The following is a 17,736-nucleotide window of genomic DNA, read 5'->3' as shown; positions in this document are numbered from 1 at the left end:
GGACGCTTCAACAGGGCGAGATCGCGGGGGGGCGGGGAGCGGTCCCGGAGCCCCCCGGAACCCCGGGCGCGGGCGGCGGGACCCGCCCGGCCCCGCCGCCGGGAGCGCGCGCCGCCGGGACCGCCCCTCACGTGACGTCATCAGGGACTGCCACGGTGCAGACGCACCGCGCCTAGTCAAACCAGTCCCGCGGGTGCTTCCGCCAAGAAAAGTAGTGCGAAGGGCCTTTTCCGCCGCGCCGCCGGCGGTGCCAAGCCGCTCTCGCTCCGTTCCCGCCCAGCCCAGCTCAGCCCGGCCGCGCCCCCGCCCGCGGCCGGGACAGCCCGGGGGGCCGCGGTGAGCGAGCCGGCGCGCGGATCCCTCCGCCTGCGGTATCGGTGCTGCGGCCGCGCCGCCGCCATTTTGAATGCCCGGCTCCGTCTGCCGCTGCCGCTGCAGGGACCGGCCCGGTGAGTGGGACCGGCCCGGGTGCCGCCGCCCGGTCTGGGACTCCGCCGCCGCGAGGTCCCGCTGCCCGGGGCCCCGCGAGCCTCGGCGCCTCTGCCCGCCCTGAGCTCCGCGGCCGAGCCGCGATCGCTCTGCTCGCGGGGCCGCCCGGTGCCCTCCCGCTGCCGGCGCCGCTGCCTCCACCCGGCGGCTCGGCCGCCTCGGACTCTGCCCCCTGCGCCCTAAGGCCGCCTGCCCGGGTGCCAGGAGGGCTCCGTGCCCGGCCCGGGCCGTTCCCCGGTGCGGGCTGCGCCCCGTGCCCACGGCTGGGGGGCCGCGCGGTGGCCGAGGGGAGCGCAGCCCGGGACCGGTCCGTGCTGGGGCCTGTGGCCGTCCCGGGAGCAGCCGGGACCTGTGCCCGTCCTGCCGCCGGGGTGTGATTGCCTGGGCTGTGCAGCCGCTCCGAGCATTACGGCGTCCCCAGTGCTTGCCGTGTTTGCCGGCGATCAGGGGTTTCAGCAGGCGCGGGAGATGTACGATCCGGCCGGAGGCATTCGCAGTGAGCTGTGTCTGACGGCCGGTCTGTCAGGGAGGCTTCAAGTCCTTTCTTCAAGGCTGGTTGAGTTCTCTTCTCGCACAAACTATAAGACAAACTATATGTATTTGATTTTTTTTATTGTGAGCTTTGTTTTTAAAGTTAGCATATGGAACAGGTGTGCTTTTTATTATGTTTTAAGTGATGCCTAAAAATGCTGAGTGATTTATTTCAGTTTCTGATGCTTGAGATGTTAATGGGGCAGCACAGAATCCCAGTGGAATACCTTTGGAAGTGTGACATGTCACACGTGTGGCTAGAAGGTATTTGGTCTGTAGTGGCTTAAACAGAGTAGAACATGTATGTGTTTTCCCCTGCATGGTACTTCAGCATCCCACATTTAATATGGCAGGGAATTTTGTGTTGTTTTCTTTTTCTCTTTATTTTTTTCCTGTTCCACTTCTGTGTGATAGAGCACAGCAGCTTTTTGTACCCCTGTTTCACCACCACTGCTCCTCTAAACTACACTTTGTATTTTTTCCTTTGTTTATTTGCATGTCCTGTTCTATTGCCAAATTCTTTCTTTTGCCTACTCCTGTGCATTCCTGTTTGGCAGGGTTTGAAAACCTACTGGGTACTCAGGAGGTCAGCAAAGGCAGGAGATTTTGTGGTTTTTTTTCTGAGGGGTTCAGTGTGAACCTCTTAATTCTTCTGGGCTGGGAGAAGGAGGGGAAAGGTATTTAAATTCCTAAGACTTGAGGAGGGGAAGTCTGCAGTAATTGTTTTGTGAAGGGATCCGACTTTAGTGTTTCCAGTGTGTAAGATAACTTTCAGACTTCCTCCTTTTATGAATAAAAAACTCCATTATCTTCCTTTTTTTCTTTTCTTTTGTGTTCCTGTGACTGCTGATCTGTTTTCCTGAAGGTGGTGTGGTAGGGATGGGTGGATCCTGTAGCACCTTTGTGGTGTTGTGTGAGAGAGTAAGGGATGCAGAAATGTTCGGATTCTTGGTAGCTCCTTGTGTACAGAGTCTTGTAGTGGCATCACTGTCCAACAGAGTGAGTGAGTGTGTCAGCCGTGGTGTGAGGAGGTTGTGGACAGCAGCAAAGAAACCCAGATTGTCTGTTCTCAGGCACACACAGCCTGCCCTGCTTGGTGCAGTTCAGGTTTGGAAGGTTCCCTTTCCAAGTGTGAGGGCTCATGGAAATCTTTGCTGCTAAAGCTGATGTCACTCACTCAATAAAGCTCCTTGAGCCTCTCTAGTGTGAATATTTGTATTTGTGAGTAGGCAGTGTATAACTTCAGCAGATGGGTTGTTTGACTTCTTCGTATTTCTTAGTGACAGGACAAACTTCTGACTGAAGGTGATGTTAACCTGTAGATGATACTCAGCTATTCTCTAGGGAAAAGGGCCTGTTCTACCTTGGTACCAGCATTCCATCACTGAACAAAAGTTCGGGAGTTAATAAGTAAATATATGGTGAGGCTGTAACTTGAAAAACAGAGTTACACTAACATGGGGACAAGTGAAACTGCTGATATCACAGGTATTAGTACAACCTGTACCTGCTGTTTGACAGAGATGCTGCAGATAAAATTGAAGACTGGAACTTCCTAGAGCCTAGCTGAAGTTACCTTGCCTGTTGTAAAGTTTATATTAATGAATGTAAAAATGGGGCATCTTGTCTTTCATGTGGCATTAACCAGGTAAAGAAGAGTGTGGGGTTTTTAGTCACAAAGTAGTAGCTAATTTTTTTTTTTATTTAAAGTCTAACTCTACAGGGAAGTGAACAGGAAGTAAAATAGGCAGATTACAGATTAAAATAGCGAGGGAACTAGAAGTAGGTAATAAATACAAAGGTAATGTAGGTCAGTGGTGATTGAAGTATAGAAATGGAAGCCAGGAAATCTGGAATTCTGCTTGCAGGTGTCATACTGATCAGCTGTGTAGCTGTGCTAATTCTTCTTCGTACCTTTGTTAGAATCTAAAAAAAGGGAAATATTTATTTTCTTTTTGGGCAGCTGTTGAGGTCAGTGTTTGTAGTGGTTGTGAGCTCAGCACATCTTTTGAAGGCAGTTGAGGAGCTGTTTGGTTTGGGGTGTGTGCACAGTTGTGCAGGAGTGGGAACCTCATCCAAAGTGCTGAGCTGTGTGTGGGGCTGTGCCCCAGGCAGCAGAGAGTGGGAGGGGGCAGTGGGGTCTGTGCACACCCGGGGTCTGTGAGAACAGGTCCTACCCTGCCTCTCCCCTTCCCTTCCTCTCAGCCCCAAGCAGCAGCCTGCCTCGCCTCTTCAATACTCTTGTGCTACATTTCTTGTTCATTTTTTTAATATGTAACTGGAAGTGGGACCATCACTTCTCCAAGACTGTTTTTTCTCTCTTGTTTAGGGGCACTCTTTTCCTTACTTGACCTCCCCCCTCTCCCTCAGCTGTCTTTGTATAAAGCGAAGCATAAGCCTGATGCCTTTTATTATGAGAATGCATTTTGAAGCCCCCTGCTGCCTTAATTTCTTCCTGATTTTCTGATGTTACTTTCTAATTCTCTTGTATTCAATAGCTTTTTCTCAGGAGAGATTGTTCCACTTAGCATGTTACACGGTTGGTTGCCCTTTCACTCAACTCTTTGTGTTGCCTTTGCCCTTGATGATGATGGTGCTCCTTACTTTGGTGTTTACTGTTTTCTGTATAAATATTGGTAATACTAGACCGTATACCAATATCTCTGCTTTTGTTCACAGCTTCATCTCTGCTTGCAGTGCATATTTCTGGTTTTACTGCCAATGTATCTTTGTTTTGAATTATCTGGTGGAAGTGTGAAGCCCACTGATAGCAGTGTGGAGTTGAGGCCATCAGCGTTGTGTATCAACATTGCAGACAGATCCTCTGCTCCTGTGTGCAGGAGGCTGGATTCAGTGGGACCAAAGCAAGTGGGGGAGTTCTGCTACTGATTTCAGTTGGGAGTTGGGTCAGGCTTTCATTGCCTAACTTCCTGAAAGCTGTGTTTGCTCGAGGAGTGTGATTGCCTGTGCAGGCGCTGGGGTGGAGCAGCTGGAGGTGTGTATTTTAGATGTGTGTGAAATGTGTGCTGCTTCAAGCTTGGGGTGCTTTCTAGACAGAACCGACTTCAGAAATACTATTTACAGGAAAAGCTATAACGTGGTGTGTGTCTCACTACAACTGGAAATTCAGACTATTTCCCCAAACAGTAGAGCCCTTCTGTGAATAATTGAATGAGCTTTGATGGCCTTTATGTCTTAACATTTCCGGAATTCAAGGCTAAATAATAATGGAATGTTAAAATGTTAAATGTCTGATAATTTGTCCTAAAGAAGTTTTAAAGCAACTGTTTGTTTTTTTAACATCGTCACCATAGAGACACATTAGACATTTTAGACATAAGCTAATATTTCTGAAGAGTTTCCAGAGCAGAAGGTCTCAACTCAACATTTAAGGATAGTCTGTCCTTTGTCTTTACACTGCAATTCCTGATGGAGGAATATAGCTTGACTGAAGCACTTGAGCATTTTCAAGGTTGATTTTGGTAATAGTAGGTGCTTCTTGTAAATATAAAAGGTGACTCACCATATTTGAACGTGAGTGTGTTCTAAGAGAGACTTCTGGTAAAGTTCTGTACTCAAATATTTTTGATACAATGGCATGTTGAGTAAAATCTTCAACTCGGAAATGTGGCAAGCTAACCAGTAAAAGACTATAAAAGAGAAGAAAATACTGATTTAGCAGCATAATTTAGATGAAAATTAAATGTTTTAATACATTATGATTTTTGTTTTCTTGATTTTGTTTGTTTGTTGTTGTTGTTTTTTCCTCACTTTTAGGTAGTTTAGTAGAAATGAGTTACATTAAGAGAGGATGCCTTTTTATTGGTTCAGGGGGAGGATTCCTGAATAGCAGAGGGAGGAGAATCACTGAGGTAGAACCTTTTGTGCAACCCAGAGAATAGGAAAAAAGCTGGAATTCTATTTTCAAACGAACTTAGGCACCTGCCACCGTTCAAACTAATCTGAGTTAGGTATCTGACTCTCTCAGAAGTTTTTGTCTTGATAGTAGGTTCTTCTGAGGAGCAAGATCTTCACAATGAGAAAGGGGAAACAGATCTGATGAGGGAGAAGAATTCTGTGTACAATCCTGCCAGATACTGTAAATATTAACTATTAGGCTCTTTTCAGGGCTTGATTTCTGAGGCTTGTAGTTAGCAAAGAAATGGCCAAGGGAAACTCCTACTGTGAACCAAAGGGGGAAATAGGTAACTACTTCTAAAAACTGCCTTGTTGTTTATGTTAATGTGCAAAGAATAAAAGCATGTGCCTGTGCTGTTGAAAAATGTTAACTAATCCTGAAGAACAAGATCTGCTGCTTTGGAGGAAGTTATAAGCAGCACTTAGGCACCAGCTAAATTAAAACTCCAGGTCTGCTGTTGGTAGATGATACTGTTGTCCTCCCGTTGTTGCATTAAAGGTCTGTTGGCATTATGATAGACTTTGGAATTGTTGAGAACAGGTAAATGCTAATCTCTTCTGGAATGTTTCTGAATTTAAGTGTTCTTATGTCCCAAGTTTCTTCTCATCTGCAATATCTACTGCTTATGCTTACTTGCGTGTTTGAAACTCCAAACTGAGGTGAAATTTCTAATGTGTTAACATGCAAAAGAATCTGAAAGTCAATGAAGGCAGAGAACAGGTACCTGCTGCGAGAATTTCTTGGTATTAAGAGAAGGCTTGTGGAGGGGAAGAAACCCCAACGTGCTATGTGGTATGGGAATTGTGTTGTGTTGAAATGCTGGAAGAGTGCGTGCACAAGAATGGAGCTCAAGCTTCTAGGATAAGCATGTGAGGTGATTTGTGAGGGAGGGACACTATTTTACATAGATGGGTGCAAAACCTTTTTTATGGGAGGCATTCAAATGTATATTAAAAAAGCTGAATGATTTAGTGTTGACTGAAAGAAAAAGAGTATGCAGCAAAAAAAGTTGCAGCAAAAGGACAGAAGTTCTCAATGTTGGAAAATAAACCATAGCTTTGTCTTTTGTCCTTGCTGTTGTCCTCCATCAGAGCAGTTCTGAATTGTTGTGTTCTCATCAGGCAGGAAGCTGGTGTGAGATGCAGGTGCTCTTAGGCAGTCTCAGGTTGGACTGTGTCTGTGGGACTGTGTGTCTGTGTTACATGAGTGAGGACAGCAGATAGCCTCAGAATTCGGCTGTTGAGACTTACTCATCAATTCTCTGATTTTTGTGCTGGTTTCTGATTGCTTTCCTGTGGTTGTGAGGAGAAAAAATAACCTTTACGATGTGCCTTGCTGATTCTTTATTTATGCAAGGACATTTGTAAATGTGGGTTGTTCATTTTTGTTCAGCACCTGGATGGTGTTTGGGTGCAGTCCTATTAGATCTTCAGTGTTTGTTTCCACTGTACCTGCCTTCTCAGTGAGGTAGGAAGTCCTCCTAAACACTGGGGAAGGATGCAAAAAAATATTAAGGGAAAGTTTCACTTAGAATATATGGTAACTTTGTTAAATTCTCTTTTTCACTGACTAGAACTGATTAGGCAGTCTGTCCTTTTACTTTCTGTTGTCCAGGGCCAAACTTAAAGTGCTGAAGCCTTCCATGGGCATACTGACAGAAAGTTTTGGACCCATGGCAAGGAAAGCACTGGGCTTGTAGAAGTCACAGGCTGCAGATATCAGTGTTCAGCAGTTTATAAACTCTTCAGATATGGAGTGGGAGCAAAGCAACTTGCATCAAAGCAACTTGTTGCCAAACTTCAGTTTGTTTGCAGATTATGTATTGGTGTTTCAAAAACTTTCTAAACAAATCTTTCTTTAAAATAACAGTGATAGTTTTAGCTTACAGTAGACACTGCCTATCTTCTCAGGAACAGCAAAGTTGTAGATCAGCTTAATTAGGGTGCAGGGCCATAGCATAAGTGTGGATTACTGCTGGAGAGAACCCTTCTCCTCTTTCCCACTTGGTCTCAGGTCTCCCAAAGCTGCATGTTCTCGCTGCTCCCTTTGTGTCTGCACAAGCCAGACTGATGTGCCTGGGCACTGCTCTTGGGAGGAAAGGGGAAGGCTGTTTCTCAGATGTACAGGTTGCCTCACGTGGTGCACTGTCCCTGGAATGCCAGGGTCAGCACAGTGGAAGGACTGGAGTCACCTTTTTCAGCATGAGCCTCCACATGACTGGTCTTGACGATTATGAAATTATTGGCTGTAGACTGCAGAGGAATATTCCTGCAGTAGTGCTTTTATTTTTATAACTTCTACCCAATCTTCCAACAAGAGCGTGGCTTATCAAAATCAGTTTAGAAGCATGTGATATATGTGAATAGTAGGTGAGTCCAGGCTTCAAAATTGGGGACTTTAAACAGACAGTTGTCACCCAGGAAGGAGTTTTTTGGGTTTATGATACTGTTATGTGAAAAATGCAAGCTGAGCAGTTTTTAGCAATTGGAACTCCAAAATGAGCGTTACCAATTGTTAAGAAAATAATAGGGAGCAAAATAGGAGATATTTAATATAAATAAATCAATAGCACACCTGCCTCTCAAGTGCTGAGTGCAGCATTTTGCCCTCCTTTCCCTTCAGAAAGGATGCAGAAGAACTGTAGAATGTGCAGGCAGGGCAGCAGAGGTAATGGTCATGGAAGGACTTCTGGAGATTCTTGCTTCCCTGTGACTATTTCTGTGATGCTTGTTAGTGCAGCATGAATGCATAGCAACAGTTAATTTATTCATATTGCAGTAATGTGAGGAAGTGTTATGAATTCACATGGAGAGACAAGGCGAGACTAAGGAATAATGTGTCCAATAACCTTGATCCTACACGTGTCAGCATTTTGGGACACTTTGCTTATGCAGGAAGAACATCTCTTCCATTTTCAGAGCTGAATGCTTTGTGTCTCTGTAAATTCAAACTTTCTAAGTATGAAGATGGGGAACTGAAATATGAGGAGTCTACTTGTTTTGGCTGAAGAGGCTTAGTGTTATGTATGAGTTTATAATTGAGACTTACAGACCTGGCTTTGGCTGGCTTACTGTGAGGCCACCTTTACTTGTTGAACATGCATCTCTCTCTGCTTTTCTGAAAGCAAACAAGCCCCCTCTTAGCTCTGTATGTGTCCTAGCCTGTCTGTGGTGTCATGCAAGCTAGTTAGTGCAGTACTTGAATGCACATCTTTCTCTGATATGGTAATGCTTAAAATGTATGACACACTGTGTGACCCAGACAAAATCTGTAGTAGACTGCCATGGCAACTTTTTACGAGTTGTTGTGACATTATCTGTTATCAGAAGGGCTCTGTTCCGTTCACAGGCTGGCATGGGTGAAAGAAGGCTGTAAAGATGCTTGTGTGGTCTGAGCTCCCAGAAAGTCAGAAGTGAGCTTTGGTGAGCATGAACTAAAAGTTCAGTTGTTGAACATAATCCTAAAGTTTGGCTCCTGTTTGAGAGCCACTTCCCTCTTACCAGATACTTGGTAGGCTACGTTTCTCTTGGGGTCAGGTGGCTCTGTCAATATTCCATCTGATGAGGTGAAGCTACTCTTGAATGTTCTTGCATGCTCTTTTCATACCAGTGCCACCAGACAGTAATGTCACAGACTTTGTTTGTTTCAGAAAAGGTGGTTCTATTTGGGGTGTAATAAAAGGATGGTGTCAACTTGATATATTTATTTTTAAAACAGAATTCTCTGAAATATCCACACGGCTAGGATTGCTCTTCCCTCTGCTTTTCTGCTGACTTCCACACTGCTATGAAGGAAGTGTGTATGGCACAGGTTTGCAGGAGTTTTGAAGCACGGCCACCTGAAGCACTTGTGTGAAGTCTTGTGAAAGTTATTAAACAGAGTTGTGTTTTTTAAAGGATTTCTGACCCAAGTTGTCATGATTCTGGGATCAACTGTCTTTGGAACCTGGCTTTTCTGGAGAGAGGCAGATGATATGAATATGAGAGTGCCTTGGAGAGTGCTGTTTCTGCCTGTTTCAAGTGGGGAGTCACGTTCTATTCATTTGACAGGTGGCTCAAATCACAGCAATTCCCATTTCTAATGTTCTGGAAAAGCAAATGTGAGGTACAATGAATTCCTCATGTTCTCAAGTTTACTTTTAACCATGCTACTGAAGCAACCTATGTTTTCTTCATTCTTTTGCTTATATATTGGTAGGGTAAGAAATAAAAAAAATACGCAGCAGTATGGGAACAGCATGAAGCCTTTAGGTACAGTACCAGTTTTACAGACCTCTCTCTTCTCCCAGAGGATGCCAGCCCCCATCAGACTGCGGGAGTTGATCCGGACCATCCGGACAGCAAGAACCCAGGCAGAAGAGCGTGAGATGATCCAAAAGGAATGTGCTGCTATCCGGTCGTCCTTCCGAGAGGAAGATAACACATACCGATGCAGAAACGTGGCAAAGCTGCTGTATATGCACATGCTGGGATATCCTGCACATTTCGGACAGGTAGGTCAGAACTCAGTGCCCTCTGTGCATGTGCCAGTCTGCCTTCTGGTTTTGGGCACGTTGACTCGTTCAGAGCATTCCTGCCTGCGGTTTTGCTTTGTTCCTTTGGGATGTTTTGAGGTGTGTTTTCATGTATGATCTGAACTTACATCAGTTAATTTTGACTTTGTTAGTGATATCTGCTGTTTGGGGACTTAATGTATTTTGTTTTGAAACTTAGTCTGCTTTTGCCATACCTCACTTAGTCTCCCACCTCACTGCTTGTGTTTCTGCAGAGCAGTGGTGCTTAAACCACAGTCCAAGACAGAGATATTTTTAGATGGGTTCAGAACAGCACTTTGGATTTTTATCTCTGGTGGAAAATACCAGATACTTCAAAGGAGTTTCTATACCCTTTTTCTTCTAAAGCAGACAAGAGCTGGTGTGTTCCCAGCAATCAAAAGTTGTGTTCCTTAACCGTCTTAGTGAGGTGACATGGAGAATGCAGGTATGAGTTTTCCATCTCTTGGCTTGTTTTTGATGTGCTATTTTTGACACAGATTGTAGAAAAGGGAGACAAGAAGATGAAAGTTCTTGATCTACAAGTTCTTGACAGGGTTAGCTTTGCTCAGTCTTTGGGGCACAATCTGTTTTGCTTAGAAGTCAGTAAGTGTCCTGTTAGTGGTAATCTAACCTAGGTCTTCAGTAAAGTTGCAGACAGTCAGATTGTTGTATCCCTTCAAGTAACTTCATGTCTTGTGAGTCTATCCATTCATAATTGGATTTGCCAATCCTGATATGTATCACTGAAACAGTAAGCTCAAGCTAGTGAAATCAAAATGCAAATAGTGTTAGGGAGTGAGCGTGGGCTGTGCTTTTCCATATAAAGTGCATCATCTTACTTCTGCATCATTGGATTCTTCTCTCAGGATAATGAGTTGTTGAGCAAGAGCAAGTGAATTTGTGCATTATTATGTCTTTAACGCTTTTCATAGCCAGGCTCCCTGGTCCAAGAGAGAAACTTCCTGTCACAAAAATTAAGGCTTAAGTATCTTAGAGCTGTAAGAATAACGATAAGTGTTACAGATAAGTGTCATTGAGAATTTCTCTGTTTGGTCTGTGTTACAAACATGTTTAAATTTTATTCTTTTGTTTTGTTACTCAAGTATTTAATGCCATTCACTTAAGAGTTGGACTCAATGATCCTTGTGGGTCCCTTCCAACTCAGTATATTTTGCAATTCTGTAATATATAGAAGATTAGGTCAGATATCAGATATTAGTAACTTGCAGTTTCTGCTTTGGTCAGTAGTGGTAAATTCACTCTCAGTGAAAGAAGGATAAAGCAGATTTTTCAATATCAGTTGTTGCCAGGATTGCTGCATCTCAAGAAGAAGCATCTATTCTGACTGTTTTGGGAGCAGGGTACTTCATTTGATGCCCTTGGTTGTCATGGAGTTTATCAGCTGCACTTTCAGGAAGGCTCCTTCAGGAACCACTTTTCAGCACCCCAGTGCTGAAAGGGGGTTTTAGCAAGTATTCTCCAAGTGAGTGAGTGAGAGAGCTTCACATGTCCTCAATGCTTATTACTGGAAGGAATCTTTCAAGATGGTGCTGTTGTGTAGGAGGAGTGTAGTTTGTGTGAGCTGGGGACCTCTTGAGGACACATGCTGTTCCAGCAGTGGAGGGGAGTTGTAGACAGGAAGCTTCTGAGAGTGACAAGATAAATAGGCAGGACAGATGTTTTGGTGAAAAACAGGAGAGCCACAAGTGGTGGTAGTCTCTCTTAAAGCTGTAAGCAGCCTGCAGCTAACAGTGTGGGTGGGGTAACCAGGAGTGAATGGTCAGTATTGTTCTTTCCCAGCCAGGGATCCTCAACTTTCACCCAGGATATCTTGTACACAAAGACAAGCATGAGCAAGCTGTCTCTTGAGCATGTGCAAAGGCCATCTGTGCAAGTTCAGAAGTTGTCAGACAGCCCAGAGAAATGGTCAAATAACGTTACTATTGTCACTGTGTCTGTTTGCAAAAAAATTGTAGTTGGTAGAGTGGTTATGTCAGTAAAAGTTGGGTAAGTTGTAGTCTTGTTACATGCCACTACTCTATTAGCTTTGCTAATGTATCTGTTACAGTACTGATGTAGCAGATTTTAATTGTTCCTTTGAATGAAATGGATATAACAGTATCAAGATTTTTTCCACTAATTAGACCTAGTAAGAGCTTCAGCTGATCATGTTTCTTAGTGTTGCTGTGCATGTATCTAGTTTGCATGTATTTATATACAAGTAAAGCAAGAATTCATCAGCCTTTCATGGGGTAAACTTCACTAATATTTTTTAAATTCAAAAGTACTAGAAATATATCTTAGAGTATCTGTTGCAATCATCAGTTTTCTTATGCTCTTCCTCAGTCATTCATCTTCTGCCTTTGTTGGCTCTCATACTGTAGCTTAGATGTCATCAATTTTACATTGCATTTTTGCAGAGGATTGTATAAGAAAGTATCTTGTAAACCCAGGAAAAAAAGTTGATTCACAGGTGCATTATTCTCTTACAGAAAGCACAGGAAAGATGAGAGCTCGATATCTAGTGTTCTGTACCTTATCCCTGGTTGATCTTACCCATTTGTGCAAATTCAGTTATCTTTGTGGATGACTGGTCTTATTGTTCAGAGGTGTTTATTCTAGGTTTCCATCCCCTTTAAACCTAGCAAACTGAACTTGCTTGCTTTCAAGCTTTTTCTTACTGGTTTGTCACCCTGCACTAGCTGGGCGTTCACACATGACGACAGCTTGCCCAGTTGAGTGTGTGTTCTGATGCCACATAGTTGTGAGAACTTAGCAGTGATGAGGCCATAGCACTTTCTTTCTATGGCACTTCAACTTTCATTTTCTTACCAGTATCCTGTGCAACTTTCCCCTTGTGATGTGTGTGCTTCTTGCATCTCTCCTGTGCCCGTTGCCCTGTTCAAGCTTCCGTCTATCTGGGGCCGTGAATCCCTTTTCCCAACACCCTGTATCTCTGCCTGTGCATGCCTCCTTTACTTCCTTTGCAATGGATCTGTTGCCAGCTCTGTCTGACCCCTCCTCAAACTCATCATGTACACCTACTTGCTGCCCCAGCTAGTTTGTAAAGCAGACTTACAGGAAGTGTTTGTGAGGGAGAGATCTTTACTTTCCTGTCTGGAAAGTAGACATTGATTACACTTGGTTAGTTTTCTGTTATAGAAAAATATATTAGTGCACAGTAATGTCAGAATATCTCTGGTTTGGTTTGGTTCTTTTTTTTTTTTTTTTTTTTGCATTAAGAAAGTGCTAAGTTTAAAAATGGGTTAGCAATTAAATTCTTAATCAGCAGAGTGCAAGTGGCAACTATGTGTGTTGTTTTTGGGATTTCCTCTATGCTATTGGACACAGTTGCTGTTTCTACACAGTGAAGGGAAGTTTGTAGTGGCTACAATGCACGTGATTTTAGTAGACTTCTGGTGTTCCAGCAGAGATTAAAGAGCAATGCAGAAACTTAACTATCTCTGACAGTCTCTGGTTTACCTAGGTAGCAAGTTAGTTACAGATCATAATAACAAAACTTGTTTTCAGAATCATAGAATCCTAGAATGGTGTGAGTTGAAAGGGACCGTAAAGGTCATCTAGTTCCAACTGCCATGGGCAGGGACACCTTCTACTAGACCAGGTTGCTCCAAGCCCCATCCTACCTGGCCTTGAACACTTCAAGGGGTGGAGCAGCCACAGCTTCTATGGGGAACCTGTGCTAGGGCCTGATCACCCTCACAGGCAAGAATTTCTTCCTAATAACTAACCTAAACCTGCTCTTTTTTCATTTGAAGCCATTGCCTCTTTTCCTATCACTATGTGCCCTTGTTTTGCATGAGGGGCATGTTTACAGAACATTGATCCTCTCTCTGGTAGATAAATAGAGGCTCTTAAGTCTGGTTCAGAAGTTTCTGGTGCAGAGTCAACAAGATCTAGATTTCTAGATCTTTACAGTTTTGTTTTTAGTGATGGATCTGTGATCTCTATCAATATGTTATCGTTTACTTTTGTGATGTGACATAAACCCACATATCTGCTATGTCTGAGGTCATGGAAGGCCAACAGTGTCTGGCCACTTCAAGATGCAGGAGCTGCTAGTGACCTTCCTGCTGACTTGCTGGGAACTTTGGACAGGTCATTTAACCTTTCTTGGTTTTCCACATCACCAAAATGGGAATCAAATACACTTTCAAAAATGCATTCTAAGAGACCTAAATTAGTATGCATCAAAATTCAAACTGTTTCTCCTCTAGCTAAGAAGTAGTTTTAAGCTAATTGTCTTTTTTTTTTTTTCCCTCTTTTTTCTTTTTTTTTCCAGTTGGAGTGCCTCAAGCTCATTGCCTCTCAGAAATTCACAGACAAGCGCATTGGGTATTTAGGTGCCATGTTGCTGCTGGATGAGAGACAGGATGTCCATCTTCTTATGACCAATTGCATCAAGAAGTAAGGGTACCACCTCTCTCTCCATCAACACATGCTCTGAGATTTCAGGATCAGAAAGTACACTCCTGACAGTGATGTTTTTTTGAGTACTTTAGTTTTTTTCCCCTTGTGTTAGAAAACTGGTATCTTCAATTTGTTGTATGCCGTTGACCTTAATAAGGCTGTTGTAGTATTGCCTTGTATTGGATTATCCTGCTTCCTTAGTGGGAAGAGAATATAAAATTGCATTGGTTTGGAAGAGGCATATGTAGAAAGCAACACATATTGTCCTGTGTTTGTTTGCTTCTGCTGCTGAGCTCTGAAGAGTCATCAAGGAGCAAGGCTGTGTATCTTACTTTCTCTTTAGTGTTGCCCTGACAGTCCTGATGAATGGTTTTCCTTGGAAGCAGAGCAGCAACTTGGGATGTGCTGTCTGTGTGTCATTTTGCTGAAATGAAACAAAAGGGGATGGGAATTAATTTTTTTTTAACACTTGTCTTCTCTCAGCAAAATGATTTTAAACTGGGACTTTTCTACATCATAGTATAGTAAATGACAATTAGTGTGTTTCCAGTAACATTCCTTTCAAGATGGATGGGAGCAGGAGTGGAACAGCTGGGTTCTGGTTAACTTACCCAAAGGCCTGTTTGGTTCTGTGTGGTGTGTCTGTTTTTATTATGATTTACTTTTAGCACATAAACCTCTCATATATGAGCAAGTAAAGCACTGATCTTCACTTAGACTGTGGCCTCAAAGTGCTTGGAAAGAAACTTGACAAAACTGCAGGCCTGAGGATCTGCTAACTTTGGACCCAGTGTCCAGGAGATAAGAGATGTCTGTGTAAAGATCTTCCATTGAAATGCCATACCTCTGAGGCTCTTCTGTTAGAACCAAGCTGCAGGTTAACTCCTTTTGATTGTTTATACTACAGTGAATTTGGTAAGGGTGTCGTGAGTTTGAGCTGGGAATGGGTCAGACTGAAGCTGAGCAAAAATGGTGGAGAGCTTCCTACTACCTTCCTGGGTTGTTTATTGATTTCTCCTTTGGCTTTCTGTATCTACCACTTTGTCTTGCTTTTATCTAGACATTAAGGGATTTGATTTATGTCATTGTTTTTAATTATTTTATAGCAAGACCTAGATTTTTGATACAAAAAGGTGAGCACCCTCTTGAAGCAGGTACTTGCTATACACACAGCTTTATGTAGCTGCCAAAAATTTGTTAAAGGAAGGAAACAAAAAACCAACCCATTTAGTAGCATGTGCTATCTGTTCCTTCATCCGCATTTTGCCATAACTACTTGGTGTTAAACCAGGATACTGTTCTCTCTCTGTTCTGCACCTCCTGTTGTTGGGTTACCCACCACTGGTTTCCCTGGTTCTTCCATGGTGCAGTCCCCAGCTCCCCTTGCCTCCCAAGCCAGAAGCTATATTTTTTACTTTCTTCAGCATTGAATCCTGGATACTGTGGCAACATGAGTACCAAACACAGATGGAGAAGTAGTGTGCAAACAGGTTTTAAAGGCTGTTGGGATTGCCGTGTGGAACCTATGTTGTCTTGTGCTTGGTGTGACATTGGTACTTGGCCTCATGAATAGTATCTCCTGTTAGGTGGTTTAACTTCTTATTAACCAGTTTTCACAACTTCCTTAGGCATATGAATAGGAAGAATTGCTGAACAGCATTCCTGTATGGTTTATTTTCAAGGTGTGTGAGTGGTGGGGTTTGTGGCTTTTGGTCAGGATAGAGGATACTTTTACGTAGATTCTTCTATCCTGTTTGGTTTGTAAATGCAGAAACTAAAGTCTGTCCTAGAACATCTTTCATCTGGGACAGCCCACAGAGTCACTGCAGGTCTGTACTTCACGTTAACTTCTTTTCTGCACTCAAGTTCCAAAATACAATGTTTTGGTTTTAGAAGTTTTAATGGAATTCTATGTGGTCTTCCTTCTTCTCAGCTCAATCCCTGGATACCCACCTGATAGTTGAACCAAGTATTTTATCTTTTTAATTGAGGATTCTAAGTAGAAGTAGTAGCAAACCCTGTGATACATGCACTCAAAGCTGCTATTGTTCCCAAATTGTGCTCCCACATAGCTGAGAATCTGGAAGGTTCTTTTGGGCCATGTGTGCAGCTGGTTAGGTGACTGTAGCTATAGATGCCTTTTTTTGTGTGTTGTTCTGTTTCTCTGTGTGCATACTGATTGACTTTTTTTTTTTGTTCTCCTTTACAGTGACCTTAATCACAGCACACAGTATGTGCAGGGGCTGGCACTCTGTACTCTTGGCTGCATGGGCTCCTCAGAAATGTGCAGAGACCTTGCAGGAGAGGTGGAAAAGCTCCTCAAAACTTCCAACTCCTACCTGAGGAAGAAGGTACTTCAGAAAACTTTTGAATACTTTGTTATGTGGATTAAAAGGCAAGATTGATGGAATACCCTGGTAATATCTGGAATATTAGATGGCTGAGATGACAGTGGCTGAATATTTTCCCATTGTGCAAGACAGAGCTCAACACTCCCTGTCTGTTGATAGCAGGAATGTGTGTAAGCCTCTAAAAGACAGGCCTCCAATGGGTGAGGCAGTTGTTTGTATTTCTGTACTCTCTATCCTAAAGTTATTGATGGTAATGTGAACACCTGACCCTCCACAGACATTAGCCCCAAACTCATGGTCATCAGTTTTATTTCTTGACAGATATGTCCAGAGAAACTTTAATTATTAGCAGTGCAGACCGGTATCTGAAGATTTGGACCTATTTGGTGTCTTCTGTTGATGATGGTGGTGACAGTAGTAAGAGAGCTAGAAAGGTTAAGATCTTGAAATGTGAAAACACAAATATTCTTGTTTCTGCAGCAAATGTGCCATAACATCTGCAGAGTGTGATCACCCTCCTTCTAGATTTGTTTACTGATAAATTTTGGGAAGAGTGTGGAGCTGTAAGATTTAGGAAGAGGTGCACTGTTACTTCTTTGTCTAGTGCTGGATCTAGAGAGAGATTGGAGAGAAAGCAAAGCTAAGAGGTATTGTTGTATTCTGGGAAGAGGCCCTTAGTGCAATTCTCAAGCAGCTGCAAAGAATAGTTTTTCCTGTTGCTTTGGCATCCTAGAAAAAAAAGGCTGCTTTTTTTCTTTTCTCCAAAAAACCCCTGAAAGTACACTTTTGTTTCTCGTAGCACCCATCACCTGCAGGAGGAAGTTATTTTGTGGGGAAGGAGATGATAGTCAAGGGAAAGTAAATGAGCCATAATTTGACATGTTTAATTATTTGCTTCCAATGCACTTTCTCCTCCCTAGCAATAGGAGGACAGGCTGAAGTAGCCCTGTTAAAGGCAGAGTTGCTTTGCAGACAGTAGAACTTGTGACGTGAACAGTGTAGAAGTGAACCATTGCTAGTGGGAGTGTTAGCTTGTAGCTCAGTGCTCCCGCACCCCAATTCATGGTAGTTTTATTGAACATTTTTCTGTGATGCTGTTCAGTGAAAAAATTAACCATAAACTTTCCAGGCCTCTGTGTATCGTGAAGTCTGTGATAGTTCCCACTGTGACAGATGTTCTCAGAATGGGTATTGTTGTCACTGCAGTGTGTACTAACCGAGGTGTTTTTCCTATCCAGGCAGCCCTGTGTGCTGTTCATGTCATCAGAAAGGTGCCTGAACTCATGGAGATGTTCCTGCCAGCCACCAAAAACTTGCTGAATGAGAAGAACCATGGTAATAGCTGAGAGAGTACTTAGGAAGGGTAGACCATTCTCTACAGGATGGTGCACTCGCTACTTAAGCCTTTAGTTTGGAGGGAACTTTTGAGATCTGTTTGCATGATTTGTTTCTTCCCATTTCTATGCAGTGAAAACAAATGT

At 43.3% G+C, this 17,736-nt stretch overlaps 1 protein-coding gene across 3 annotated transcripts in view; it reads left to right on the top strand.

The window, feature by feature from the left end:
• Positions 1–17,736, top strand: part of AP1G1 (adaptor related protein complex 1 subunit gamma 1) — a 40,745-nt gene that overhangs the window by 205 nt on the left and 22,804 nt on the right. For 2 of the 3 annotated variants that reach the window (XM_027646805.1, XM_027646803.1), the window contains exons 1-5: positions 297–449; positions 9,228–9,431; positions 13,777–13,901; positions 16,114–16,255; positions 17,494–17,590. In XM_027646805.1, coding sequence (XP_027502606.1) covers positions 9,231–9,431; positions 13,777–13,901; positions 16,114–16,255; positions 17,494–17,590 — 565 coding nt within the window. In that variant the 5' untranslated portion in view covers positions 297–449; positions 9,228–9,230. Of the gene's footprint in view, positions 1–296; positions 450–9,227; positions 9,432–13,776; positions 13,902–16,113; positions 16,256–17,493; positions 17,591–17,736 lie in introns of those variants that run through there. The other variant, XM_027646804.1, reaches the window with a different exon arrangement.

This window comes from Corapipo altera, unplaced genomic scaffold (genome assembly GCF_003945725.1).
Source record: "Corapipo altera isolate COAL_440 unplaced genomic scaffold, ASM394572v1 62, whole genome shotgun sequence".
NCBI classification, from domain to species: domain Eukaryota; kingdom Metazoa; phylum Chordata; class Aves; order Passeriformes; family Pipridae; genus Corapipo; species Corapipo altera.
Note: the sequence above shows the minus strand (reverse complement) of the source record. Positions and strands in the feature narration are given on the sequence as shown.